Source organism: Mixophyes fleayi, chromosome 2, assembly GCF_038048845.1.
Source record: "Mixophyes fleayi isolate aMixFle1 chromosome 2, aMixFle1.hap1, whole genome shotgun sequence".
Classification (NCBI taxonomy): domain Eukaryota; kingdom Metazoa; phylum Chordata; class Amphibia; order Anura; family Limnodynastidae; genus Mixophyes; species Mixophyes fleayi.
Window position 1 is genome coordinate 158,942,946 of NC_134403.1, and position 26,953 is coordinate 158,969,898.

General features: G+C 38.6%; 1 protein-coding gene across 2 annotated transcripts in view; it reads left to right on the top strand.

Annotated features, from left to right (window-relative positions):
• PRPS2 (phosphoribosyl pyrophosphate synthetase 2) overlaps positions 1 to 25,476 on the top strand; it is a 39,578-nt gene extending 14,102 nt beyond the window's left edge. Inside the window, exons 2-7 of one of the 2 annotated variants that reach the window (XM_075194816.1) lie at positions 116 to 299; positions 11,817 to 11,915; positions 12,358 to 12,482; positions 14,399 to 14,572; positions 22,851 to 23,010; positions 25,096 to 25,476. In XM_075194816.1, coding sequence (XP_075050917.1) covers positions 116 to 299; positions 11,817 to 11,915; positions 12,358 to 12,482; positions 14,399 to 14,572; positions 22,851 to 23,010; positions 25,096 to 25,188 — 835 coding nt within the window. In that variant the 3' untranslated portion in view covers positions 25,189 to 25,476. Of the gene's footprint in view, positions 1 to 115; positions 300 to 1,724; positions 1,745 to 11,816; positions 11,916 to 12,357; positions 12,483 to 14,398; positions 14,573 to 22,850; positions 23,011 to 25,095 lie in introns of those variants that run through there. The other variant, XM_075194817.1, reaches the window with a different exon arrangement.
• Positions 25,477 to 26,953: the final 1,477 nt, after the last annotated feature.

Sequence of the window (26,953 nt, forward strand, 5' to 3'; positions counted from 1 at the left end):
CTCCTATATTTTATGCATTTTCTTTACCATGTAAACATTTTCAGATGCTTTTATTGAAGATTAACGTGTATCATGTTTGCATAAAGCTTTATTTCTCTTATTTTGGTTCTTGTAGTGTAGAGATCGGCGAGAGTGTGAGGGGGGAAGATGTTTACATCATACAGAGTGGCTGTGGTGAAATCAATGACAACCTGATGGAACTCCTCATCATGATAAATGCGTGCAAGATTGCCTCCTCATCCCGGGTCACTGCTGTCATTCCATGTTTTCCATATGCCCGCCAAGATAAAAAAGACAAGGTAAGCCAGTACACATACATCAGCAACATTTTGTACTCCAGAGTAAGGAGCTGACATAGGTGTAAAAGAGACCTATAGAAACTAGTAAGCAGCTGTGTTCAGGTTAGTTCAGTAAACAACATAATTTAAAAGGGTCTTGCATATGGCTCTCTGCCCTCCAAGGCAAAACATTACAAAAACATTTATTGTATATAGTGTCCGTATATTCCATAGCACTTCACAACTGGGGATAAACACAGTAATTAAACAAGACTCTACAACAAACAAAGGTATTGACAGACAGATAGCAATGGGAAATGGGGCTTAGTGGGGTATATGTGATCCAGTCAGGGTTCAGATATATTTGACTACAAAAAAGGAGATTAAATGTAAACTGGTATGAACTGTTGTGTGGTGTTAATCTGGTGATCTTCTAGTTCTTCTGCAACTTCACAAAGAATGCGAAGATTGTGTTTTTGCGTTCGGGAAGCAACGTAAAGTGCTCGCGGAGGAGATTAGCTATGTGGAGTAGCCAAGCAGGTGGGAAGACCTAACCATCCAGTTGCAGACTAAGCTGATAAATGGGCTGATATCTCAGTTATTGCAGTGCATTCACACAGTCAATCAAACAGGTTATCCATTTCTTTACCCAGATAAACACTATTGAGCAAACTCATGTACCAGGTGGACCTGCATTAAGTAGCAAGTTTCTTTAAGTCGAATTTATAATCAGTCCAGTTACTAGGAAAGGACAAAGTGGAAAACCCACTATTTCCAGTGTTGTGTTTTTGTGACCCAGTTTTTCGGTCGCTGTCTACTCCTTTTTTTTTTTTTTTTCTCCCCTCCTATTCTGTGAAAGTCTAGTGCATTGAGATCAAGCTAATGTCCTACAGTGATCTCCCAAAATGCAAATATAAGCTCTTCTTAAACAGCACGTACATTCACGTTTGACATGCAGTGTTACTGGTTTTTTTAACTTTTGTATTGATTGTTTATATGAAGCAGGCAGCCAAGAGTGTTCTGGACTTTCTAATTGAGTGTTATTATAGTCAACACTGCCTATGTGGTTTAATTCATCCCATTTCAGCAACTGAGTTCAGTCCAAGCTGACTTCAAATGTCCCTCTGTGGTGCTCAGCCCCACTAAACCCGCTGCTTACTTGTCTGTAACTGATGAAGAGTATATAAATCTATTATTTTATATATGAACATAATATACGAACAGATTCAACCACAATGGAATTAGATAAATGACTGTACACATAAAAATCCTTCCCCCACTGGGAAACATGATACCAGATAATCAGGTTTTTGGATTAGTTGGCCAGTAATTAGCATATGAATGCTGTGAGTGGTTCCTGTAAAAGGTAGTATCTGCCCACAAGAAGGTTTTACACACGATTCAGAAATAGTTCTCTCTCTTCATGCTTGATCCCCAGACTGAAGACATGCTGCTTTTGCTCCTAGGTGAACAGGCCTTAGGCCCTGACTAGTGTGAATGATGGAGTTTGAATGAAATTAAAGGCGAGTGTGAATGTGTTGTTGAACGTAAGACGCATATGTGTAGAGTATATGAGCATGAAAGATCACTTATACAGCTGGTAAATGTGATCGGAATTGCCTGAAGTTCTGTACAATTCTTGGAATTCCTGTTGTGTTTGGGATAGATTGTTGATATAAATGGAGGCGTTTGTGTTATACATGGTTCTGTGTTGGTTAAGTTTTGGTCATGGAAGCATTGGTGTTATACATAGGCCTGTGTGATTCTGTGTTGGTTTAAAGCTGTAATGGAGTCATGGAAGCATTGGTGTTATACATAGGTCTGTGTGATTCTGTGTTGGTTTAATGCTGCAATGGAGTTTTTGACTGGAAATAGTTTGCTTTATGCAGTTTAATGTAGATGCATAGAAAGTGATAAATATAATGTTTTGTTGGACTGTCAGTTTATAGGAAAGTTTGTGGCTCTGAGTACGTGGTTGAAATACCATGTGTTAAAAATGAACGTTGGACTTTGAATGAGATAAATGGAGTATGTGTGTTTGGTCTCCCTACCCCCCGGTCAGATGGGTCTTCTTGCCCCCCCTCCTCCTCCCAGTGTAACACACACACACACACACACTTATATATTTATATTACAGGCAGTAAGTGTGATATATGGCACCAAAATCTATATTTTGTGGAGAATATTGTATTATATTATAGAACATTAAACAGCGTAACACACTTTAAATGAAGTTATATCGTGCTGTGGTTATTTTTGAAGCCTGTCGATTTAAGGGAATATAAGAATGATGTTTCTTGGGTTAATTTAGAAATACCTTCTGCGAGGAGTTGGTTGACGGTAATAGTCATATATATATATATATATATATATATATATATATATATATATATATATATATATATATATATATATATATATATATATATATATATATATAACACGGTATTAAATGGTCATACATACATTTGCCAGAATATTAAGGAGATTAAAACCCATAAAAGGAGGTAAAAATCCTTCATCAGTAACCCCGCACCTGCTGCTGACTGTCTGTGATGAGCAATAGCAGCCATTCTACACCTAGAGACTCGCCTAACACAAATTGCATTTCATTAATGTAAAGAACTATAAAGGGAGAGCTGTGTCTTTCAATGTCTTCATGTTTATACAATATATGTCACAGCTTTCTATTTCTAGTTCTTTAGTTAAATCCAACTTGTGTCAGCTGAGTCCCTAGGTGTCCAATGGCTGTTATTGCTTGTGGAGGGTTTGCCTTTAAAAGCTGTGCAGGTAATCCTCAACCCAGATAAAAATCGCAGCAATGATCATGATTCTATTTAGTGTAGGAATGACCACAAAAGGAAGACTTTGACGTGAGTTGATCAGTTTAACATATATTGTAATGTGTGGAACTAACATTGCCTGTTTGTAATACACTATATATAGCTTTAGTTAGAACAGTGTTAATTGTGTATTTGGTGAGTGCAGAGCATCAATGTTTAGTTTTGGGTTTGTTTTTTTTTTAAATGTTTAAATCATATTAAATATATGCTAATTATTTCACAAGTAGGCAGACAAAACGTTAATTTACACATTATCTTCTCATTTGGTCCATTTGAATTCTGAAAAAATCAGAATGAAGTTTAGGTCTTATTTTCAGAAGTGTTTTATGCATTTCCATTACGATTAGCTAGGGCGCTGTGCACTTTTGTTTGGCAACCAGACTATATGAAAGTCAGTAAAAAAAAAGAAAATTTAAAACGTTATTGGTCATACATCAATGTTTGCTGTAGACCGTGGCAATTATATATCTTCATTGAAATATGTTTTTATTGAAATAAATTTGTGAACATGTATCATTATTGTGCAATCCTCACTACACTTAATGGTTGCTACTACTGCATAGTAAAGCCTATGTAAGCCTGATTTGACTAAGTTACCATTAATTCAGGAAATTCAGCTGTTCATGAATGCCTGGCTTTTGGATGTGTATATCTATTTAAGGATGGCCATTCCAAACACTGCCAGACTGATACTCTTCAGTTATATTACTATAGTTTTCATTCATGCACATTGTATTGGATACAGCCAAATGGTGGATGTGTTTCCACTGAACAGCAAAATGCAAAAACTGTGGGGCACACATTTAGATACTGATGAGCTCTGTTCTTTAGGAAACTCCAAAAGTAGTTGGAGCTCAACAAAAAACATGTTTCCAAGTGACAAACTTTATCCCATATTTTGTGACCACTAGGTACCCCCAACACACAGTAATAAAGAACCCCCCCCCCATGCTTTGTTCCAAGAAAAGCTTAAAACTAAAAAGAAGTCAACCTGTTGCATGCACATAATATATGTGACCTAATGTAAAAACTAGTGGTGGTCAGAAGTGTGCGGAGCGCCACATGGAGTGCAGTGGTCACCTGCTGAATTTTTTTTTTTTTTTTTTTTTTTAAATTGTATATTAAGAGGGAGATTCCAGATCATATAAGCTAATCGTGCAATTCAAATTCTGCAGTGCCTAGAACATTTTAAGTTGTAGTTCAGGCATAAGGCATGTTGGAGGTAGTGTTTCCTAGTTTGAGGAGACGCACATTCCTGATGGGTATAAGCACCATCCATGTTCACAAACCCCACCCTCCTATTCTTGAGCAAATTAATTTCTCTAACAGTAGGTTGTTTTTTTGTTTGTCTTAATTATCATTTATGCCCTTGTCACATGCACAGCCCGATCATTTATCCTGGAAATTCCCAGTATTTCATGTTAACCAGGATATTGTGTTGCTGCAGTAATCTAATCCCCACATTGTGTAGTCCATGCCTTATACCTGTATAAGGCACTTGTATTTGTACTTGTATACCTTATATGTGTAGTCTACGCCCCCTTGGGCAGTCCGAGATACACCTAGCATAATATAAACTCCACTCATGTTTTCTGGGCAGGTGGCTTGAATTATATATTGATTGTCTATAACAGTACTGACTTGAGCACTTCACATAAACTGTATGATTTGGTCATTTCTAAAAATGCATTGCATGATAAGCTTGACTGTCTGTCTAATAAGCATCACTGGGTTAACGATTAATTGAGTTTCCTGCCAAATGAATAGAGCTAGTGTAGAGTCTGACAGCAAGTGCTCACATTAGGAGCTATAATTGCTTTTCACCATATAAATCGTCATGCTGTGCTGCCTCTGGGTACACAGTGTTTGTGATAATAATTCAAAGCATGATTAGAAGCCATGTTTTACTGTTATCTTTTGCACTGGATTGACTAAACTAACCAGTCTTGCTGCATAAACGTTTTGGTATATAATACTTCTTGTAGATGTGGTATTGTATATAATGTGGCATGATTTACTTTAGCACAAGATTAAATATTTTGGTGCATTTGATTCAGAGCTTCTTAGATTAATATGTTTCTTTATCGTCTCTAAAAATTGTAGTTTGTTTTTTTTTCCTTTTGTTTGTTTTTTGAGTATAAGGGCTTATTCTCACAAATGCGCTGGAAAAAATGGCTAAAAAACGCATGAAAATGCGGGGTTTAGATATATATTACCAATTAATATTTAATGTACATGATTTACATAAGTTGTTGTTTATCAATAAAATCTTTTACTGGTATTAACACAATGTTGAAATGGTACAATGTAGTGGTAGAAATGGCATGGTTGACTCTTATTTGTCCTATTTTTTTAGTGCACTTACTAACGTGTATAAATGGTAATAATAGTGTATGGTATGAATGAGGCCTCGGGCTACTGCATAATGTTTCCTTGTAGTTTAAAGCAAATGCCTAATTACTGGTGCATTTTAAGTGGGAATTCATTTAATTTCATCCCTTAATAGCCATGTGCAACGATACTCATTCAGGTTAAAATGGATTTGAGCATGAATGAGACAATATTTCTCTACCGTAGTAACTGGAAGTGTGCCGGACATCACCATGGTTTCTAGCTGCGCACATTTCTGCCCATTACGGTAGGGAATATCTGCTCATTTTTCCTTGTACCTTTATGTGCAAGGAAAAATAAGCAGATATGCCAGCCGGGTCATTCAACATCACCCATGGTATACTGCAGAACCTGAAAAATATAGAGGGAAAGCCCTTCCTATAGACATCGTTCATCAGGTACAGCAGTTTTACGAAGATGAACATTCTTGCATGTGCCCTGGAAAGAAAGAGTTTGTGAATCCTTTTTCCTCCTGGAACTTCTACAGAAACAAACAGAAAAGGCTACTCCTATTAAACTTGAAAGAGCATAATCTTGCTTTTAAGGACCCTTTTTCCATACATTCAAGTTGGATTGTCTAAATTTTGTTCCTTACGACCTACGTGGTGGTAGTGTTGCGGCAAGAGGTATGCATTCTCTGTGTGCGAAATTCACCAAAACTTACAATTATTGGTTGCTCCTCTACCACTAAAGATGGACTACAAAGACCTAACTGAAATCGTTGTTTGTTCTTTAGTCTCAATAACTTGTATGCTTCGTCAATGTGACAAATGCCCAGGTCTGGAAGCACTTCAGAAAACAGTTGAAGAACTTTTTCATGATAGTGACATGGATGATGACACAATTGTTTATAAGCAGTGGGTCTACACTGACCAAACAAAATTGGTTACGATTACTAGTAATGTGGAACAATTCCGTGAAGTTATTTGTAGTGCTGTTGATGCAACAGCCCATCTGTATGCAGCAAAGTCGCAGGTTGAATACCTATGCCGGCTGAAGGAAACCATTCGCCCAGAAACTGAAGCTATTGTATTACTAGATTTTACAGAAAATTATTCATTCGTGTGTCAGTATGCAATTCAAGGATTCCACTGGGACACTTCACTAGAAACACTCCACCCATTTGTTGTATATTTTTGGCAAGATGATTGTGACACTTTAAACTGTGTGAGCCTGTGCGTTATTAGCGATACCCGTGACCATGTAGCCATAACTGTGCATACCTTCATTACCGTAGTTATGAAACACTTGGCAAAACTAATGTCCAAAATTGGTGTATGTTTACTACTTTAGTGATGGTGCTAGTGTACAATACAAGAACTGCAAAAACTTTTTGAACTTATGCTTCCATAAGGATGACTTCAACATTCAAGTTGAATGGATTTTTTTTTTAGCCACATCTCATGGTAAGAGTCCATGTGATGACATTGGAGGGACAGTTAAACGTCTAGCCACATGCACCAGTCTGCAAGCAGTGGAAAGACATCACATCTTGACACCTTTTGAACCTGTATAGCTGAGCAAATGAAAATGTACATGGCAAAAAAAATTTTTTTACGTGTCACAAAACGAAATACAATGTTGTTTGCAAAACCAAGCTGCATAGCCGTGTAGAAAGACTGTGGCAGGAACACGTTCTCATCACAGATTTCGGCCTATTAGCAATGATGAGCTACACATATATATCGATTGTCATCAGATGGCATAAAGACAGCAGGAACCAGAGTTGGTGTCACTATGACCAGTCACAAAAAATGTGGACAAAAGTGATCTGCAACCTGGAACATACATAGCAGCAGTGTATGATAACATCTGGTACATTGCGTATATTATTCAATGTAATGAGGAGGAACAAGATGTGCTTGTATAAGTTTTAAATTTCATGTCCTTGTGTTAATTATGTATGTAGTAAGTAGCGGGCAGCAACTTCATTCATTTGTGTTCTCCACTATGAAAGAGGAGCGCCCTGCTAATTTTTTTTTATTTTTTTCGTGGTAGATATATATATATATATAATTTTTTTTAATACAGGCCCCCCCCCCAAAAAAAAAAAAAATAATGGGATCCCTAATGTGTATTGAACCTAGCGTTTTTAAATTTTATTCTAAAAATGTGCATTTTTGCCGTAAAGCAAAAAAGGTGTCTGATAAAGTAATTTGTTTTGGATTCGAGAGGAAGTTATCTTAGGGGTCCACATTTTGTGGTGATTCCTTGATAAACACCCGTGATACTTCAAATAAACTGGATAAAGAAGCTGTGATTTAGTAAATTATTAAATTAAAAAATCAATATTTATTCAACTAATTGTCACAGTGGAGATATTTGGCAGAAATAGTTGTTTTGACATCCTCCCTTAACTAAAAATTTTTCAAACAAATCTGAGATTGGTGGTGGACACCCCTGGATGAATGGACATGGAATGACCCAGCTGTAACGTCTGCACGATGTTTGTCAGTGGATGCTCCGGGGATGCATAGCTCTGAATTGTATCTCCCTCTTAGAGGACATTTTGGATAGAATACATAGAATATGAACTTTTTCCTTTATGTTCTGTCAAGGACTTTTATAAGTGTGTTTGTACAGACTTTCTGTTCTGTGTAGGGCTGATCCTTATCCCTATGTCTGCTAAACTGACAACTCCGCTTTACAGTGTATAGAAACATCTTTGTGTAAGTAGCCTTATCAAGCTTAAAGGAACACTGAACCTAAAATGTGCATTTATAGAAGGACTAAAAATATATGTAAATGTTCCCAAACTTTGGCAGAATTTCAGATGCGTTCTGTTTTCATTTTTTCAGGTATTGTGGCTGCTGATTGGTCCTCCCACTCACCTGTCCACCCCACTACAGCCTTTTTAAAGTGTTGAACTGAATTGATTGCCGGTTCTGCATTCCATAACGCAGAAGCCACTGGGGCTCCAGCTAGGGAAGGGAGAAGGTTATTAAAATGTAACTTATTGTAAATGGATGTGCCATTTATTTCCCAAAAGTGTTCATTCTGGTTCAGTTCACTGAAGATCACAAAAGTTGGTAGTTTCTATTTTACTGAACCAATGACTTATTTATAAACTTTAAAGCTCTTCTGGCTTTTATGGCCTTTTTAAAATATTTTATTACATTGCCTTATAAGAGATCTATTTTCTACTACTATTAATATCTGTTCTCAAGGTTTTCTTGTGAACAGGGTCAGGGTTACATGAAACCTAATGCAAACACTTTGATACTTTTATGCAATGTTTATTTTGCTTTCGTCAAAAAGCCCAAAACACCTATATTTAAATGTAAAGTTTAGTCAAATGCAAAACATGCCATTTTCCTTTATAATTCTTATTTTGTATATCTTGATAAATGCCTGGAATGTTATCCTCTTTTTCACACAGGAACAATTTTGATGTTTTCAACTAGTTTTCTTAAAAGTAAAATATTTTGCTGCTGTTTGACATAACAAGATGACCATTCCCAAGGTGTTTCTCTTTGCTTTACAAGTGTGAACATTGTTCTACTAGTTGTTACAATAATGTTTAAATAACCTTTATCTAGCAGGAAATTACTGTCTGACTGTTTAGTTTTCAGTCTCTTAAAGCATTTTTATAGGACTGTGCAGTTGTAACTTCAGGGAAACAAATGTACACAGAGTTGCAATTTCCAATATGTTCTGGTTTATTTAAATGTGAATGTCACGTGGGACAAGTAAATGTAAATATCCCCGTGCGTTAATCTCATGGGAACTGTTGCACGACTTCCCATTTCTGAACCTCAGCTGTTAATGAAAGGCAGCAGTTTGCTGGAGTTTTGGAATTCTGATATGAATCCTATTAACTACTAATCTAATAATAGATCCTATTTGTATTGTGTCCATTTGTAATAAAAATAGCAGAGACCTATTTGCATCAGACTCCTATCTCCCCTGGTTAAATAAATAAATACTAGTTGAAATACGAAGATTGAAATGTAGGTGGTTTTGATTAACACCAAAATATCATGTCAATGTAGAATTGTAGTGTTATTAACAATAAAAACATAATTTTTATGTAAACAGCATAGTCTCAAGTGGTGGTCACAATACAGCGATACAATATATATATATATATATATTGTAGTGGGCTTGGCAGTTTTCTTGCCACGTAAATATCCATTAATATTCTCTGTAGCTACATGGATTTGCAATGCTAAATTCACACAGGCATCCACTTCAAATTGCACTGTATAGAAAATGTGAGAGTGCTCTCACAAAGAGGAATACTTGTGCTATAGAGCCTTAAGAACTCCATAATAGATGGGTTGTTTTTTAAATGATTGTTTTCTTCAATATAGTGTAATTTATAAAGTATTTTATGTTTTTCAGTAAAAAAAAAAAAAAAAGACAAAACATCAGTCCAACAGCCTCTTTTGAGCATTTGATAAAATTGGACTGATGTCAAATCTTGAACACCTGTTCTATAAAATGTTTTCCTTTTAGTGTGTGCAGGTGTGTATTGGCCAGTAGGTGGCAACCTATTTTAATAACGGTTTTGCAGGCATTCAAGACTGGCAAGTGAAATCTGTTAATAATTTGGCTAGATAAACTACTACTCGTGCATATATGTAAATAACAAAAAGTACATCTTAAGACTTGTTTCTCTTTAGTCAGAATGGATAAATAGTGTAGATTAAGGGATTAGTTAAGGAAAATTTTGAGATTTAAGTTGGACACTATGCGAAGTACAAAAGGAACACACCAAAAATAAAGTTTAACAAACAAATACACTATAACTGCCTGTTATTGAACTAAACATGCCAGAAATGAATATTGTACTTATACTTGGTTAATGTCTGTCATCCTGTCTCTTCTATCCTTCAGAGCAAAGATCAATTGCATTAGAGGGCAATGTTTCTTTCTTACCTTTATTCTAGAACAGGGTGAAGTCATATGTGTTCTGTATAGACCAGAGTGTTGGATCCTTGTTTCAGGTCTTATTAGGACAGTGTACTAAAACACAAGATGGGGCTTCAGCTGTTATTGGGCTGGGGGTGGGAGAGTTGCTCGGTGGCTGGGGGTGGGAGAGTTGCTCGGTTCCACTTCAGAGAACTGTAGAGAAGTTTTATGGTAAGAACAGGAAGTCTATGCTTCCTATAGGAATATTTAAGGTGCAGTGGCACCTATCTCTTTGGGTTTAGCTCTCTATTATTATCTTAACATCATGGCACGTTCTTTGTCACATGCAGTCAAGTCCTTATTTACACAATTGGGGAAATGGTCACTCCCTCACACAAGATCAGCACACTTGCCTCCCAAATTAATCTGTGTTATGAACATTGTCATTGGCTGACCGGATAGAAATTCTTTACCCACCCAATGAAGAAAATGGACATAGACAGACCTGCTAAATATTACAAAGTGTTATTGCCTTTCTTGCATGCATCGGCCCTTCTTTCTGCTAGGTGAGTTTAAGAACCTGTGGATCCCTAGCAGAATACTGGAAATGTGGGTTTAACATGATGTAAGCAGGCTTTGTATATTTCATAGAAAACTAATGTTTTTATACATTCCTCCAAAACATGTACCTTGCACTTGTTCAGTGCTTGTTGTATGTTTCTTAGGTTTGATCTCCAGAATGAATAAAAATTGTGTGCAGCCATTATTAATGTATGTCTTTTTGCAAACTATTTCATGCTCTTCAACTTTATTAATGAGCTCAAATATAAAAATAATGCAATTATCAATCCAAAACTTGACTTTAGCAAAATAATACATTTAATCTATTGAACATTTCTTTTGACCCTTTTGTCAGTTTGGCCATAAACATTGGTTGTAATAACCTGAACGCAGCATGCACAAGTTTCCTATGCTCTCACATTAGGTTTATAACATAGAAATAATTTATTGTAAAGCCTTTGCAGGATGTAATCTTGGTGCATATATATACTCTTGCAACCAACAGTGACATATGCAGATTAGTCTACAGATTAATGAGAAATATTATTTATATTTGACTTTATGGCAGCACCAATATCTGATAAGAATCTGGTAGCCAGGTAATAGAACATAATTACTCATAGCATTAAAAGACAGCTGCAATGTTTCTGGGTTTGATGACTGCCAGTATGATGGATACCCTCAAAGCCTTTTGTTCAGCATGGTGAAATAAATTGTATGTATTTTGGTCCACATGTGAGCTGCAAGTGCTCATTTTTGCTGCCTAAATTGAGGTGCTTCGGATTGCTAAACTCCTCTTCGTACTTTGTACAGCAGTGCCAGAAAAGCTTCCAATCTGTTTCTTCTTGCATATGTTCTTTATGTCATTGGCTGTGTATTCTTTAAACAGAGCCGGGCTCCTATATCTGCCAAACTGGTTGCGAACATGCTTTCTGTTGCTGGAGCTGATCATATCATCACCATGGATCTCCACGCCTCCCAGATACAGGTTTGCTCTGCTCTTCTACTTATAAGCACGCATACATTGCTCATTAATTTTATATACACCTAGGGCAGAATAAGGGATGCCTGTCACTAACTGTGCTCGTTTATAACGTGTCCAGATCATGCACACCAATATTTTATATTTATTGGTTTTGTTTATACTTCTTAAAGGATAATACTGCCAAAAACTGAACATTCTGTGTTTTGGGTATTTTAAGTAAACTGTCTTTTTTTCAAGTATTGGGACCAGAGTTTAATGTAGAATTGGCCTTTTTAATCTTTTTATGTAATGCATGCTTATCATTGAGTATCAAAAATGGATAATTTTAAAGACAGTAATAAACCACCTCTGTTTTCAATGTTTTGTTACTTTGCTGCCCTACTAGCAGTCTTTTGTCTTTTTAGGTAAATGTGTTAAGTAGAAACTATGAATTTTTGTTTTTCAGGGTTTCTTTGACATCCCTGTGGATAACCTATATGCTGAACCGGCAGTACTCCAGTGGATTAGAGAGAACATCCCTGAATGGAAGAACTGTATTATTGTATCTCCTGATGCTGGTGGTGCCAAGAGGTAGTATGATATTCCGATTTATGTTCCACTTTGTTGTACTTTTACACTGTATTTCTTAAAATACCATTGTTACTTCAGGATCTTCATGTTTTATAAAAATAAGTCAAGTGAGCCTTACTTTTTTGCATTGGGTCACCAAGACTTTTGCACATTCTTAAAAAATAATACTAGGACCATACACAATAACAAGGCTGTCGTTTTTCAGAAAGTGTTTTAATACATTGTCTTGAATATAAGCACTTTTTATCGGTTAAGGTTTTAAAGGTTGGGAAACCAATAGCTTCTGTGCTTATTCTTAAATGCTACACCTAAAATGAGTAACTTTCTAGTCCTCATGGAATCCTTACTAGCTACGTTTCTATCATTGAGCGTCGCCAGCCTTTTTCACTGTTCTATATACAACTGTTCCACATTATGAGCTGCCCTTACCACGGTCTCTCTTTGATGGCAGTTACAATATCAATTAAAGGTCACATCACCTGCAGAAGTGGACTGTATGATACTGCAGCTGGGATGGGGGGAGAGGAGGGGTATTCCCAAGCCCAACAATCTATTTATACAGATATACAGATATATATATATATATATATATATATATATATATATATATATATAATATATATATACACACACACACACACACTTTGTAACTGAATAACCCATATTTGCTGATTAGAAATGTTTTGAAGATTAATTTTTTTTTTTTGGCCTTCCCTCTGCATTACACTTTTGTGCGTTTTGAGGTGGAACAGAGGTACAGAAGCAGTGGTATTTGCCATCTAGTCACCATTATACAGCGAAAATTGTGGTGCCTTTGTTTAACACTATTTCAACATCATTTTCTTTAATACGTCTGAGTTTAAAAACCAATGTCCACTAGAGGCCGCCAAATAATTTTTAATCAGATTTTCATATTTATTACTGCAGTGAGAACTGCAATATCCTCATGTTTTGTAGGTTTTAGCCCTTTGTCTACTCTCCAGGCTCTAACACAGTAATGTAATTAAATTATAAGGTCAATATTACTTTCCCTAGTCTCAAGAGAACAGGAAGCAGCAGTCAACCTACCCCCCCCCCCCCCCCCCCCCACTCCACATCTTTCTAGATCAGGGAACTTTTTTACCCCTTACCCCAAAATATATTTAGATACGCCGACGTTACCCCCTTGATTTGAAAGGAAGGAAATCGTATATTATTATTAGAATTCAAAATTTTATTGAATCTATTCAATATTTCTTAAACTACGAGAGCATCAATATTGGGGCATTTTGATGTCTGAGCAATTTGGATACAGTCATCAGCGTCCAAACGATTTCTCTGCTTTGTTTTTATGTTCGTTAGAGTGGAAAAATTCTTGTTCGCAAAGGTAGGTTGTTGGAAAAGGCAGCAACTTTTTGACTGCCTCCTCATGTGCAATTTTGAATGCCTTTGCAGCTGTTGACATCCGAAAATATGACAGATCTGCTTTGTTTTCAAATGCAATAAGTGCTTCATTATTGCATCAAAGCTCAAGAAGTGCCTCTGCCAACCCATGAGGCTCTTCTGGTACAACAGCAATTTCACATTTAAAGGGTCTACAATCCAACTGACAGCATGTGAATTGGCAACATTACCCCCAGGAATTTCATTTTTACCACATTTGGGGTTATTTACCCCTGTTCCCTGACCACTGTTCTAGATGAAGTCATTTTATAATTTCATATATAATAATGATTAGTCCACTTTTTTTACGCAAATTATCCCAGTTTTCTGTTATGTTCAAAAAGTGTAAACATGTTACTCGGCATTTGAGTTAATGAATATTGCTTCGCAACAAGTAATTGGTATTTGGTTGTCAGCAAAATAAATTTAGATATGTTAATTTTAAATGTCTTTTCTGATTTTTAGTATTTGATCATCATTTTATTTGTTGACAGGGTGACATCGATTGCTGATAGACTCAATGTTGAGTTTGCCCTAATCCACAAGGAACGGAAGAAAGCCAATGAGGTAGACAGGATGGTGTTGGTTGGAGATGTGAAGGACCGGGTTGCTATCCTAGTAGATGACATGGCTGACACATGTGGTACCGTATGCCATGCTGTTGACAAGTGAGTGCTGGATCTTTCCAAACATTATTATGAGCCAAGAAGTCAATGAAACATATATTAAAGGGTAGCACGCAGTATAATTTTATCCAGGATCTCCCTCACCCCAAGTGCAAGAGCCATGTGGGCTGCTGCAGCAGCTATCGGAGCCATAGCAGTTATCACAGCAATGTCCATTTGGTGCCTTTGTTAGAAACGCCAATACAATGACAATAGAATTTGATTCACCCTTAGTTGCCAATGCCGGTTCAAGAAGCCTTGTGAGGCTGAAGAGCTAGTCTTCTGGACCTACGAGGGTCCTTGGCATGTGAGCTCTATGGTCCTGCAATTAGAAAAAAGTTCTATGGTATCTGTCTCTATTCTTTATTCACAGTGGCATTAAAGCACAGAAATGGTTATAGTAGCTATCTGTCTACACTGAATGAAATCTATAGCAGGCCGTAAAAAGCTTTCCTTGCACACTTGATTAGCCTTTTTTTTTTTTTTTTTTTTTTTTTAATATATATATACGGCATTGTGGTATAATGTGCATTCATTGTATCTTTAAAAAAAAAAAACTTTTTATTCCCACTCATAATCCACCACAAAGCGACAATAGGCTTCTGAACATTGTCATTTACTTTTAGACAGTCTGACTTGCTCATAGGAAGTGCAGCTCACAAATGTCTCATTCGTCTCGTCTGTTTGTTTCAAACTATACAACAGTTTTTCACTTGGACTTTGGTATTCCCATTATTATTCCATTGTAAAAACAAAAAATAATCTAATCTTTTCTACCATGGAAGTTAATGATTTACTATTAAGATTGTCAAAAAATATAATGAAATTGCAGTCATAAGCCCTGGTGACAAATGTGAGACTGAGTTTGGATATATCCAAAGAAGGGTGCGTGTGGAGATTAGTAAGTCCCAACGTGCAGGAGCAGCATGCTAAACAAGCACAATGTGTCTTTATGAAAGAAAACCTAACCATACTCTTAGTCATGATACAGCTCTGCAACAAACTACATAATGCTACCTCAGATCTCTAATTTAAAACAGCCACTATACCACTCAAGTTTCAACCTCAGACCACCCAAAAAAAATTATACTACTTTCACCTCTAATATGCCTGTATGCGTACCCCTGAGGGCTTCTTTATATGCTGTATATGTACCTTGTTTTAAATAAGATTGTAATATCAGTATCTTGCAATATGGTTTGTCTTTCAGGTTGTTTTTTTTTTTTTTCATGATACTTAAACTTTCTGTGTTATCAGCCATTTATTTCAATATTTTTTCGCTGTTATCTTTAAAAAAAATGAAAAAAAAATTTTTATATCTCTGAAGTGATTTTGGTGTGTTTTTTTTAGGGATGAGCGCACTCGGATTTATGAAATCCGAGCCCACCCGAACGTTGCGGATCCGAGTCGGATCCGAGACAGATCCGGGTATTGGCGCCAAATTCAAAAGTGAAACTGAGGCTCTGACTCATAATCCCGTTGTCGGATCTCGCGATACTCGGATCCTATAAATTCCCCGCTAGTCGCCGCAATCTTCACTCGGGCATTGATCAGGGTAGAGGGAGGGTGTGTTAGGTGGTCCTCTGTGCTGTTTAGTTCTGTGCTGTTTAGTTCTGTGCTGTGCTGTGCTGTGCTGTGCTGTGCTGTGCTGTGCTGTGCTGTGCTGTGCTGTGCTGTGTTCTGCAGTATCAGTCCAGTGGTGCTGGGTCCTGTGCTCTGTCCTTCTGAGGTCAGTGGTGCTGCTGGGTCCTGTGCTGTGTCCTGTTCAGTCCAGTGGTGCTGTGTCCTGTGCTCTGTGCTTCTAAGGGCATAGTTATTTCCCCAATATTCCCCTGTGTTTAAAAAAATAAAAAAAAGTTTTTTTAAAAAATACCAAAAACTACTTTAATATTTTTTAATTACCACAAAATTTTCACAACCAATCCTGCAGTATAAGCCCATTGGTACTGCAATATTACCAAGTTCACACATTCAGCAGTAAAAGTCCAGTGGTACTGCAATATTACAAAGTTTACACATTCTGCAGTATCAGTCCAGTGGTGCTGTGTCCTGTGCTCTGTGCTTCTAAGGGCATAGTTATTTCCCCACTATTCCCAAGTTTTTTAAAAATAAGAAAAAAGTAAAAAAAAATAAAAAATAATAATTATAACCAAATTTGCAAAACCAATCCAGCAGTATAAGTCCATTGGTACTGCAATATTACCAAGTTCACACATTCTGCAGTATCTTGTGCTACATATAATGGAGACCAAAAATTTGGAGGATAAAGTAGGGAAAGATCAAGACCCACTTCCTCCTAATGCTGAAGCTGCTGCCACTAGTCATGACATAGACGATGAAATGCCATCAACGTCGTCTTCCAAGCCCGATGCCCAATCTCGTAGTACCGGGCATGTAAAATCCAAAAAGCCCAAGTTAAGAAAAAGTAGCAAAAAGAGAAACTTAAAATCATCTGAGGAGAAACGTAAAGTTGCCAATATGCCATTTACGACACGGAGTGGCAAGGAACGGCTTAGGCCCTGGCCCGTGTTCATGACTAGTGGTTCAGCTTCACCCACGGATCTTAGCCCTCCTCCTCCTCCCCCCCCCTACAAAAAATTGAAGAGAGTTATGCTGTCAGCAACAAAACAGCAAACAACTCTGCCTTCTAAAGAGAAATTATCACAAATCCCCAAGGCGAGTCCAAGGGTGTTGGTGGTTGTCAAGCCTGACCTTCCCATCACTGTACGGGAAGAGGTGGCTCGGGAGGAGGCTATTGATGATGTAGCTGGCGCTGTGGAGGAACTTGATGATGAGGATGGTGATGTGGTTATTGTAAATGAGGCACCAGGGGGGGAAACAGCTGATGTCCATGGGATGAAAAAGCCCATCGTCATGCCTGGTCAGAAGACCAAAAAATGCACCTCTTCGGTCTGGAGTTATTTTTATCCAAATCCAGACAACCAATGTATGGCAATATGTAGCTTATGTAAAGCTCAAATAAGCAGGGGTAAGGATCTTGCCCACCTAGGAACATCCTCCCTTATACGTCACCTGAATAACCTTCATAGTTCAGTGGTTAGTTCAGGAACTGGGGCTAGGACCCTCATCGGTACAGGGACACCTAAATCCCGTGGTCCAGTTGGATACACACCAGCAACACCCTCCTCGTCAACTTCCTCCACAATCTCCATCAGATTCAGTCCTGCAGCCCAAGTCAGCAGCCAGACTGAGTCCTCCTCAATACGGGATTCATCCGAGGAATCCTGCAGCGGTACGCCTACTACTGCCACTGCTGCTGTTGCTGCTGTTAGTCGGTCATCTTCCCAGAGGGGAAGTCGTAAGACCGCTAAGTCTTTCACCAAACAATTGACCGTCCAACAGTCGTTTGCCATGACCACCAAATACGATAGTAGTCACCCTATTGCAAAGCGTATAACTGCGGCTGTAACTGCAATGTTGGTGTTAGACGTGCGCCCGGTGTCCGCCATCAGTGGAGTGGGATTTAGAGGGTTGATGGAGGTATTGTGTCCCCGGTACCAAATCCCCTCGAGATTCCACTTCACTAGGCAGGCGATACCAAAAATGTACAGAGAAGTACGATCAAGTGTCCTCAGTGCTCTTAAAAATGCGGTTGTACCCACTGTCCACTTAACCACGGACATGTGGACAAGTGGTTCTGGGCAAACGAAGGACTATATGACTGTGACAGCCCACTGGGTAGATGCATCCCCTTCCGCAGCAACAGCTGCATCAGTAGCAGCATCTACAAAATGGCTGCTCATGCAAAGGCAGGCAACATTGTGCATTACAGGCTTTAATAAGAGGCACAACGCTGACAACATATTAGAGAAAATGAGGGAAATTATCTCCCAGTGGCTTACCCCACTTAGACTCTCATGGGGATTTGTGGTGTCAGACAATGCCAGTAACATTGTGCGGGCATTAAATATGGGCAATTTCCAGCACGTCCCATGTTTTGCCCACACCATTAATTTGGTGGTGCAGCATTACCTCAAGAGTGACAGGGGTGTGCAGGAGATGCTTGCGGTGGCCCGCAAAATTGCTGGACACTTTCGGCATTCAGCCAGTGCCTACCGCAGACTAGAGGCACATCAAAAAAGCTTGAACCTGCCCTGCCATCACCTCAAACAAGAGGTTATGACGCGCTGGAACTCCACCCTCTATATGCTGCAGAGGATGGAGGAGCAGCAAAAGGCCATTCAGGCCTACACAGCCACCTACGACATAGGCAAAGGAGTGGGGATGCGCCTGAGTCAAGCGCAGTGGAGACTGATTTCCGTGTTGTGCAAGGTTCTGCAGCCATTTGAACTTGCCACACGAGAAGTCAGTTCCGACACTGCCAGCTTGAGTCAGGTCATTCCCCTGATCAGGCTGTTGCAGAAGCAGCTGGAGAAAGTGAGGGAGGAGCTGGTAAGCCATTGCGATTACAGCAAGCATGTAGCTCTTGTGGATGTAGCCCTTCGTACGCTTTGCCAGGATCCGAGGGTGGTCACTCTTTTAAAGTCAAAGGGATACATTCTGGCCACCGTGCTCGATCCTCGGTTTAAAGCGTATGTTGTGTCTCTGTTTCCGGCGGACACAAGTCTACAGCGGTGCAAAGACCTGCTGGTCAGGAGATTGTCCTCTGAAGAGGACCGTGACATGCCAACAGCTCCACCCTCATTTTCTTCCACATCTATGGCTGCGAGGAAAAAGCTCAGTTTTCCCAAAAGAGGCACTGGCGGGGATGCTGATAACATCTGGTCCGGACTGAAGGACCTGCCAACCATTGCAGACATGTCTACTCTCGCTGCATTGGATGCTGTGACAATAGAAAAAATTGTGGATGATTACTTTGCTGACACCATCCAAGTAGACATGTCAGACAGTCCATATTGTTACTGGCAGGAAAAAAAGGCAGTTTGGAAGCCCCTGTACAAACTGGCTCTATTTTACCTGAGTTGTCCCCCCTCCAGTGTGTACTCGGAAAGAGTTTTTAGTGCAGCGGGGAACCTGGTCAGTGAGCGGCGAAGGAGGTTGCTTCCTCACAACGTTGAAAAAATGATGTTTATAAAAATGAATAATCAATTCCTCAATGAAGTACAGCACTGCCCTCCAGATACTACAGAGGGACCTGTGGTTGTGGAGTCCAGCGGGGACGAATTGATAATGTGTGATGAGGAGGAAGTAGACACTGTAGGGGGAGAGGAATCAGAGGTTGAGGATGAGGACGACATCTTGCCTCAGTAGAGCCTGTTTAGTCTGTACAGGGAGAGATGAATAGCTTTTTTGGTGTGGGGGCCCAAACAAACCAATCATTTCAGTCAAAGTTGTTTGGTAGGCCCTGTCGCTGAAATGATTGGTTTGTTAAAGTGTGCATGTCCTATTTCAACAACATACCTCTCAACTGCAGCTCATCCCTCCTCTGCGGGGATAATGTCTCCTGTGCTCTGACACGTCACTCTGTGTACTCTCAGCCTCAGGATCTGACACTACAGCTACCATGCCTCTTGTAGCAGCCCTCACTCCAGGGCCTCTTCCATGTGCAGTGTCCCCCTCTCTCTTGGGTTCACTATAGTGGCATGGAGTTCTCCCCCTCATCCAGGGCACACATTCCTTGCCCTGGCTCAGTCACCACGCTCAGACTTCCAGGCAATGCTGGGGTAGCCTGGGAGCTTCCACCCCAGGTCCCCAGCTACAACTCTCCTCTCCTGTGTCTTCTCTCTCTTTCTGACACTTTAAAGATCGTGCCTTTAAATGAAAAAGTCAGTCTTCATTGCACGACTATGTGCAAGTGCAACAGGGACATTTTTTTGGGTTTACAAAGTCAAACAATAACACTTCGACCCTGTCTGTCTGGGGTCTCTCAATGACGAATTGTCTGTAGCATGTTTGGAGGAGGTATTGTGGCCCCGGTATCAAATTGGGTACCGGGGCCACCCCACTATGCAGTCCAGATACTTGTTTGGTGGAATTCCGACACGTGGAGGGTTTTTTAATTATATTGTGGCCTCGGTACCAAATTGTGTACCGGGGCCACCACACTACGCAGTCAAGATAGATAGATGCGTATTGCGTATCATAGATAAAGTACATTCAGTGGTGTGGGGCAAATTGAAAAATATTCCAAATGCACTGACATTATCAAAAACAAGAGGTTGTCACACGCTAAAACTCCAACATGTATATGATGGAGAGGATGGAGGAGCAGCCGTATGTGTAGTGTAATGCAGATCTGTTGAAGGTTTTTTATATATTTTATTGTGGTGCCCAGTGCCCACTCCTCTACGCAGTCCAGATACATTTATTGGTGCGAATCATAAAAGTTCAGGGTTTTTAAGATATCTTGTGGTGACCCACTCCTATACGCAGTCCAGGTACATTTATTGGTGCGATTCATAAAAGTTCAGGGTTTTTAATATATCTTGTGGTGACCCACTCCTCTACGCAGTCCAGGTACATTTATTGGTGCGATTCATAAAAGTTCAGGGTTTTTAATAGATATTGTGGTGACCCACTCCTCTACGCAGTCCAGGTACAATTATTGGTGCGAATCATAAAAGTTCAGGGTTTTTAATATATTGTGGTGACCCACTCCTCTACGCAGTCCAGGTACAATTATTGGTGCGAATCATAAAAGTTCAGGGTTTTTAAGATATTGTGGTGACCCACTCCTCTACGCAGTCCAGGTACAATTATTGGTGCGAATCATAAAAGTTCAGGGTTTTTAAGATATTGTGGTGACCCACTCCTCTACGCAGTCCAGGTACATTTATTGGTGCGATTCAGAAAAGTTCAGGGTTTTTAATATATATTGTGGTGACCCACTCCTCTACGCAGTCCAGAAAGATACCTTGTTGCAACGTTTTGGACTAATAACTATATTGTGAGGTGTTCAGAATACACTGTAAATTAGTGGAAATGCTTGTTATTGAATGTTATTGAGGTTAATAATAGCCTAGGAGTGAAAATAAGCCCAAAAACTTGATTTTTAAACTTTTTATGTTTTTTTCAAAAAAAATCCGAATCCAATACCTTAAATCCGAACCGAGACCTTTCGTCAAGTGTTTTGCGAGACAAATCCGAACCTCAAAAATAACGAAAATCCGGATCCAAAACACAAAACACGAGACCTCAAAAGTCGCCGGTGCACATCCCTAGTTTTTTTTTTTTTTTCTTGGCATTATTGCTGCTACTACTGACAAGCATTTTATCAATTACCTTTTTACAGTTATTAGTGTCTATTCTATGTCACACATTTACCTGGCCAATGGCATAGAATCTATGTTGGCTGCAGCTTCTGTGAGCCTGGGGGCATCTGTCTCGTGTGTAAATAGTGCTTAAATATAATCCTGGCTACCCAGTTACTAATTGACAGATGGGGAAAAGCAATCTCCTAAAGATTACTGTCCCCATGCATCCGAATAGTCCCCTTTTGACTGCAGAATAGATCTCTTAGCATGGCCTGAAAACAGACTGAACAAATAAAATGTGTTTCAGTAGAGGAAAAAAGTCAAATTTATTTATTTATTTTTTAGTTTTTTTTAGAAAACATTGAGAATTTTGGGGGGAGATTCCTAAAAGCATGGCATACAGATGTAACCTGCATCTTTTAATGTTGGGTGATTTTGGTTAGTTGAAAATTGTAAATTTTTACTATTATGGTATAGCGAATGAGGGTCTTATGATCCCCTGTCCATTTATACTGAGATCACTGAGGTGGCAACAAAATACAGGCATCTTTTTTTTGTTTTTTTTTACACCTTGCCACAGAAGCTTTGGGAGTTGCATGATGCTATTTTTTATTAATTTTGAAGTTTTTGGATTGTTGTCATTCATAAAAGGTAATTAGCCATGATACTGCAAATAGAATTTATAAATGGTTTGATATTTAATGTTGGAGAGTACATCTATTTGCTATGTGTAGTGATAAATGCAGAAACATCAAACCTGTCACATTTCACGCCAGAAAATATTTGTCTGGGTTTTTTTGGGGGGTTTTTTATATTTTGTACTTTCCCATTGTATTAACCTGTGTTCAGTTCATTTTAAAATCTTGTTATTCATCAAGTAATTGATCCAGTCAGAAAATAATTGCAAAATACAGGAGCAGACCCATATCTAGATAAAATGGGTCCGGTTGACACTGACTATTTTATACATTCACCAGTCTTTGCTGACTGGTAGTTGCCCAGTGGATAATGCATGCATCATAATGGTGCCCCCACTGACGGCAGAATAAAAAATGGTTTTATATGTAATAAAAATCTGTTCTCTCCTTCTATTCTTCCTCTAACAGACTACTTTCGGCTGGTGCCACAAAGGTTTATGCAATCTTAACCCATGGCATTTTCTCTGGACCCGCCATTTCTCGTATCAATAATGCAGCGTTTGAGGCTGTAGTGGTAACTAACACTATCCCACAAGAAGATAAAATGAGACACTGCTCAAAGATTCAGGTACTGCAATAACGTGTTTCACACTTAGATTAGATTTGTTTTCATTCATGCATATTATTGAATAATTACATTTTTCATGAATTATAAACAAGTCTAATGAAAAAACACTTGTTGTGACACAATATTTTGTAAGCTGTACTGTTTAGCATTTACAGATTTAAATACAATATTTGAAAATGATATTTATATATTATAATATTTGTGAAGCAGTAAAATGTATAGCAGAGGTTTCCCAAAGCACTCCACAATATTTTTACCAGCCGCTAACTGTTGCAGCATCAAAATTGAGAATGAGTGTAAAGGTCTATTCAGTTACATAACTTTTATTTTTGGAGCCCCAGTATTATAAAGCATTACTAGAATTTGTGGACATGCAGTTTGAGCGATGTTTGAACTCTTTGTCTGTATGAGAAGTAGCATGTATCAGCCAAAGTTCATTTTTATTTAGTGAAGTCTACAATTTGTAATTTGTGTAATTAGTCATTTGTGTTGCAGCTACAGCAAACAGACTGCAGGAAAACATGGGCTTTGTCTATGTACGGGAGTGATGTAGAAGATAGGACATGAAATTAGTGCCTTGCTTAGGATTACTACCTATCTACTTTTCACACAGAACCAGGATTTCCCATGTGTTCTGATTTCAGAATACTGCTATGGTTTTTAGTGAATCTGGATAACGGATTAATTCCTCAATTAAAGTTCAATGATCACCCAACATTGCACATTTAAAGAAGTTATTGACAGGGAGGGGGATAAAAAGGATCCATAATGAATGGTCTCAAATTCTATCAGTCTACCTTGAGTCACCTGAACACAAATGGCACCCCAGTTGGTTTCATTTTGGAATAATTTGGGCTCCATATGTTGGTAAGACTCATATATATGTTAGGAACCCCTCCAGCCAGTACATCAAAACCCGGAGTCTGCTTTGAAAGTCTGGTGTTCACTGGAGCCCCTAGTGGTGGGGACAGACTTGGCCGCAGACAAACAGAGGGTCGTGTGATGTGCTCTGACTGGGGAGAACCCTGCAATAAAGTGTAGAAACAAACAGCAGCGTGAAATCCAGGCAAGGGTCGAGGGCCGGCAGCAGACAACGAATCCAGGGAAAGCTGAGGTCAGAGGTCACAGGCAATACTACAAGGTCCAGAAACAAGCCAGGGGTCATACACGGTAGATCAGGTCAAGGAACAGGAACAGGGAGCCTAGCTACACTGGGAGCTAGAACTGGCAGTGAGGCTCTGTCCTCACTGCCTTAAGTAGTGAGAAGAACCAATCAGAGCAGTGTGCAGCGAGACTCCTCCCAATGCATATCAGGCTATCCAAGTAACAGACATATGCGTTAGAAATACAAGATAAACCTCTTAAACAAAGTTCTCAGATGTGGGAAATATTTTCCCTAGAAAGCATATCCTGCTAAGATAATAAATATATATATATATTATACACCCACCCACCTTCTACTGCGCACATGCGCCCGGCTGTAGGACAGCTGGCCGGGTGCTGCGGCAGACTACAGAGCGTCCCGGTTGTTGCCCAGGCAACCGGGACGTGGGAGGCGGAAGTGACGTCATGGGGACGTCCAATGCACCGGAAGTGAGTCGCAGCGAGGAGCCGCGACTCCTAACAATATACAAATATATTGTGTTTATTTTCACTAATGTGAATAGTGGCAACCCTATCCTCCCCACCAGTTACATGGATAGGGTAACCTTCCACTACATTGTTACAATGTCTGACAAAGCTAGTGTTTTGCTTTCCATGTTTTTGCTTTATCATGAGCACTTCTAGTGCTTTGGAAAAGGTTTAGAAATTTGTCTAGCTCTACATAAATAACTTTATGTATGGAAGTGCTGCATGTTTCATTAGTTATGGTTCGAATTCTATTAAGATAAGAAGTCTCTTATCTCGTGCAGTTTAGTCATAACTACCCAGAGTTACACAATCCTTGTGTGAATCTTCACTGCCACTTAATTTATTTTTCAGTGCCTATCTGATAAATAAGGAATGGAGAATTAGTTAGGTTAAAAACTAATTCGTATTGTAAATGTAAACAAATTAACTTTTTTTTTCTCCCCTTCATGCTAGGTGATCGACATATCCATGATTTTGGCAGAAGCGATTAGAAGGACTCATAATGGCGAATCTGTATCATACCTCTTCAGTCATGTTCCATTATAAACTGTTTGCTCTCTGCATGCAACAGTCCTGTTCTATTCTTTTTTTTTTTTTTTTTTTTTTTTTTTTTTTTTTTTAAAGCAAGGTTAACCAAAAGCCAGATATTAAATTGCCTATTAGTTTCAGAAACTGTACCTTTTCTTCCCAATCCTTGGAAGAGTGAGGCTTAGCAAGAAGATAGTGTTTTGAATGCTTTCTGTTTATGACAGTGCTGAAAGCAACCCCTCATACCTGTGCTGCTTATACCTGTGTTTATATTTAATAAAATCTCTGTGGATGTTTTGGATACAATTTATGGCTGTGTACTTGCACAAGATGATTTATCGGTGAATGTCACTGAATAGTTTTGACACTTTGAATGTTACCTTTTCCAGTGAAAGGCTTTTGGAGATTTGGGTTGTGTGGGAAGGGTAGAGAAATCCTTTTTTGTACTGTATGCAGTTCTTAATACTAGCAGATGTGTAATTATCTACAGTAGATTGTTCTCTCTGGACTACAGCTAGTTTGTAGGGTTCAACTTATTTAACTTTAAAGGCCAACTCCACCCAAAACTAATGCAGTCTTGGGTGGTTATCCTTTAAACTTTAATAAAGCGGACACAAGTGTTAATCGTACATGTTGCACTGTCTGTCCCACCCTTCCCCAGTGCTATTATAATTTTATGTCAAGGATCCGTTCACACCTGTGATTTTGCAGTGCGAATTAACATGTTTTTTTTGCCGCTCTGAATTTTTACATTCGTCTAAGGCGCATCAAGAGTGCAGATGGCACAAGAATCGGAGACTTGTGACAACTGCCTAAAAATAAAATAAAAAGTGCTCTCTAACTTGCCTCCCTTAGTACCCATTAGGAACCAGGCATATTTAGTGAACTTTTGCAGGCATTGTCATAAAGTTCCATTATCTGTTACCAGTGTGTATTGTAAATGTTTACTGCTTTGGTGATACTTGTACATGGAACAGACAAATGTACGGGTCTTTTCCATATTGCCTCTTGCAGTTGATTGCTCATTATAAAAAGCAATAGTTTCCTCAAATGAAATACATCTTTCTATTAGTGTGTGTTTTTTTTTATTTTTTAATAATGGTGTGCATTGTTAACATAGCTGGTAAAAGAAGGCAAGTTATTTGAAATGAGTTGTTCTTTACAGCACAATGAACAAACGAAATACAAAAAATGTATTGTTCCAAAGCTAAATTAAGTCAGAAAAAGGAATTAATGCACCGTATAGCTCTGTTTTTTGTTTTTGTTTTTGTTTTTTGTGTTTTTAAGTATGTTTTGTAGCATTTCAGGTTTTTTTTCCCAAATGGGTATCTGTTGCAATTCAGTTGAGAAAATACTATTTTTGCTTAAACAAAATCAATAAATTGTAAGAGTTTTATGTGGACCAATTTACTTTCAGTGGTCTATTATTTATCTTTCTTTTTAATGATTTGAGAGGGTTTTTTTTTTTTTTTTTTATTGAACGCTAAAAATGTGTTTGAAAACTGTCCGTACTGATATCGACGATCATGCATTGGAGAGGTTGAACTATTCGGAACTGCTGGAGTGTTTTAGTAAGTTGCCATTGCTAAAATTGGAATTTGTAAATATAAATAAAAAATGTCCGAGGCTCTCTAGGCCTTAGAGGTACCCTGTCAGTTATTAGGATGATTAGGTGAAAAACCTAAATATATTGCGTAAACTGTCCGGAGTATTTGGGTTTTTCTTTTTTGTGGAGACATTTCCATCATAATGGGCTATTTTCAAACCACAAAATATGCTGGCA